Source organism: Humulus lupulus, chromosome X (assembly GCF_963169125.1).
Source record: "Humulus lupulus chromosome X, drHumLupu1.1, whole genome shotgun sequence".
Classification (NCBI taxonomy): Eukaryota; Viridiplantae; Streptophyta; class Magnoliopsida; order Rosales; family Cannabaceae; genus Humulus; species Humulus lupulus.
This window is the reverse complement of record NC_084802.1, coordinates 179,769,167-179,771,258: the sequence shown is the minus strand read 5'-3', so window position 1 is coordinate 179,771,258 and position 2,092 is coordinate 179,769,167. Positions and strand designations below refer to the sequence as shown.

Genomic DNA, 2,092 nt, shown 5'->3' with positions numbered 1-2,092 from the left:
GTCTCCAGTTGATTCGAGCCATAGACAACTGATAGGCAATAAGTCAAGTTCACACCAACTACAGAAACTCTGCAATGAAGCAACTGAGAAGTTTCCTGAATTACTTCTATCTTCATCATATGGGCTTTCCAAATGAGTAAAATACGCCCCTCCACCACAGAGCTACTATAAAACTTCCAACCAACAAATGATGAATTCATAAGCTCCCTTATTCTATCCCTTTTTAATTTTGTTTCAATCAAAGCTCCAATACCAACTTTATTCTTCCTGCAAACATCAAGAATTGCTTTTTGTTTATTCTTACTATTTAAACCCCTAACGTTCCAGCTCAAAATGTTGTTGTTGTCCATTTGGTTCAATGGGAAGGGTAATATCAGCTGCTTGTTGCTGGTTTGCCTGTAAAATACTAAACGAGTTCCTATGCATTTCAGGTTGTGGTTTATCAACAGACTTCTTCATTCCAGCCTTTCGAGGGGTAACCCATTTAGATCCACTAGGATCTGATTGAATTCCATCCTTCTTAGTAACCCCAACAGGAACTTTTTTGTTCTAGAGTCTGCTAATTGGAGTGTCAGCAGTAGTTTCACTTGTTATCATAGTAACTGGATTAGCCTGGTTTGAAGGCTCTGAATTCTTCTTTATAACAGTTGGAGAATGCTTACAGACAGCCGCAGAATGACCCAATTTCTTACAGTTAGAACACTTAGTGGGGAGCCACTCATACTCAATGGCTTGCTCCATAATCTGACCTCTCTCATTTAGATAGTGGATATGCATAGGAAGATGTTCTGCAATCTCCATATCAACTAAGATTCTAGCAAATTTAATCATAGTCCTTGCTTTTGTGACCTTATCAAACATAATAGGAGTGCCAATCGTGCTAACTAGAGAACTCAAACAATTAACACCCCAATATTGCAGCCCAAGACCTAGTAAACGAATCCAAACAGGGACAGATTTGACTGACCTTATAGTTTCAACATCTGAAGACCAAGGTCTGAGAATTACTGGCTTCTTGTCAAAGTGAATCACTCCAGATTCAAGCACCATATCCCTAGTTGCCTCATCTCTAAACTGAACCATTGTGAATCCAGAATTCATCCAGGCCACACGATCAATTCCAAGATTACCCCAAATTCTCCTGAGAAATCCTTCAAAAACAGCCAGAGGTGGATTGGCCCCAATAACCATGCAAACCAGAGCACATTTCCAGAAAGACGCCTTCACTGCTATCTCATCAATATCCAATTGAGCCACCAGTTTACCATCTCATTGGATCGGGTCCTAAAAATGGAGTTTTGTATATCCAAAATTAGGAATAGACTCCTTAAACTTAGACCAGTTTTCTTTGGCCGAGTCTTGGAAAGATTGTCCTTCTACTTCAGCTGCCCAGGAGGCAGACCGAACTTTCTCATTAATGTCATCTTGAGGCTCAAGATCCTGAATCAATGGAGCAATCGTCTCCTCAGGCACGTCTACCTCCAATTCCGTTCTTTCTTCCTCTACAATTGGAGTATTGGATGAAGGGAGCTCCGAGTCAGTCACTCTAGCAAGCTTCTGCACAGTCTTCTTCCTTCTCGCCATGGAGAGAGAGAGAGGCTGTAACCACGCTAAATAATAATATTTTAATCGTATTAAAATATCTCATTATTTATTTAATATTTAAATAACTAAAATTGTTGGACCAAGATCCTTCTAGAACCTTCTTGTGTGTGTAGCACAGTGATTGTGCACTTTGCTACACTCCTACCTCATGCCAGGGAGGGCATGTGATTTTTCCAAATTTTCATCATTATTTAAATACCAAAAAATACCAAAAATAAATTAATTCAAAATTAATTATATTTTAAAATCAAATAATTAATTAATTACACATATTTATACAATAATTATGTTTAGTGCATAGAAAAATATTTTACTTATCAAATAAGTCATTTTGCCCATTTTTGTATTTATCTTTGTCAGTGTTTGTTTGAGCCATTTCGGGGACCATGGACGTATAACATTAAGCTCCAATAAATTAAAAATAAATAATTAAACTCTTTAATCATTATAGTTAATTTATTAATTATGATATTTCTCCATTATAAAT

The 2,092-nt window shown here is 37.1% G+C and overlaps 1 protein-coding gene across 1 annotated transcript; it reads right to left on the bottom strand.

Annotated features, from left to right (window-relative positions):
- Nucleotides 1-549: 549 nt before the first annotated feature.
- Nucleotides 550-1,191, bottom strand: LOC133806484 (uncharacterized). The gene has a single exon (XM_062244581.1). The coding sequence runs from the start codon at nt 1,189-1,191 to the stop codon at nt 550-552; it is 642 nt and encodes a 213-aa protein (XP_062100565.1).
- Between the last annotated feature and the right edge of the window lie 901 nt (nt 1,192-2,092).

What these genes read in the sequence shown, in the direction of transcription:
- LOC133806484 (XM_062244581.1), bottom strand. Translation starts at nt 1,191, where the DNA reads ATGGTTATTGGGGCCAATCCACCTCTGGCTGTTTTTGAAGGATTTCTC.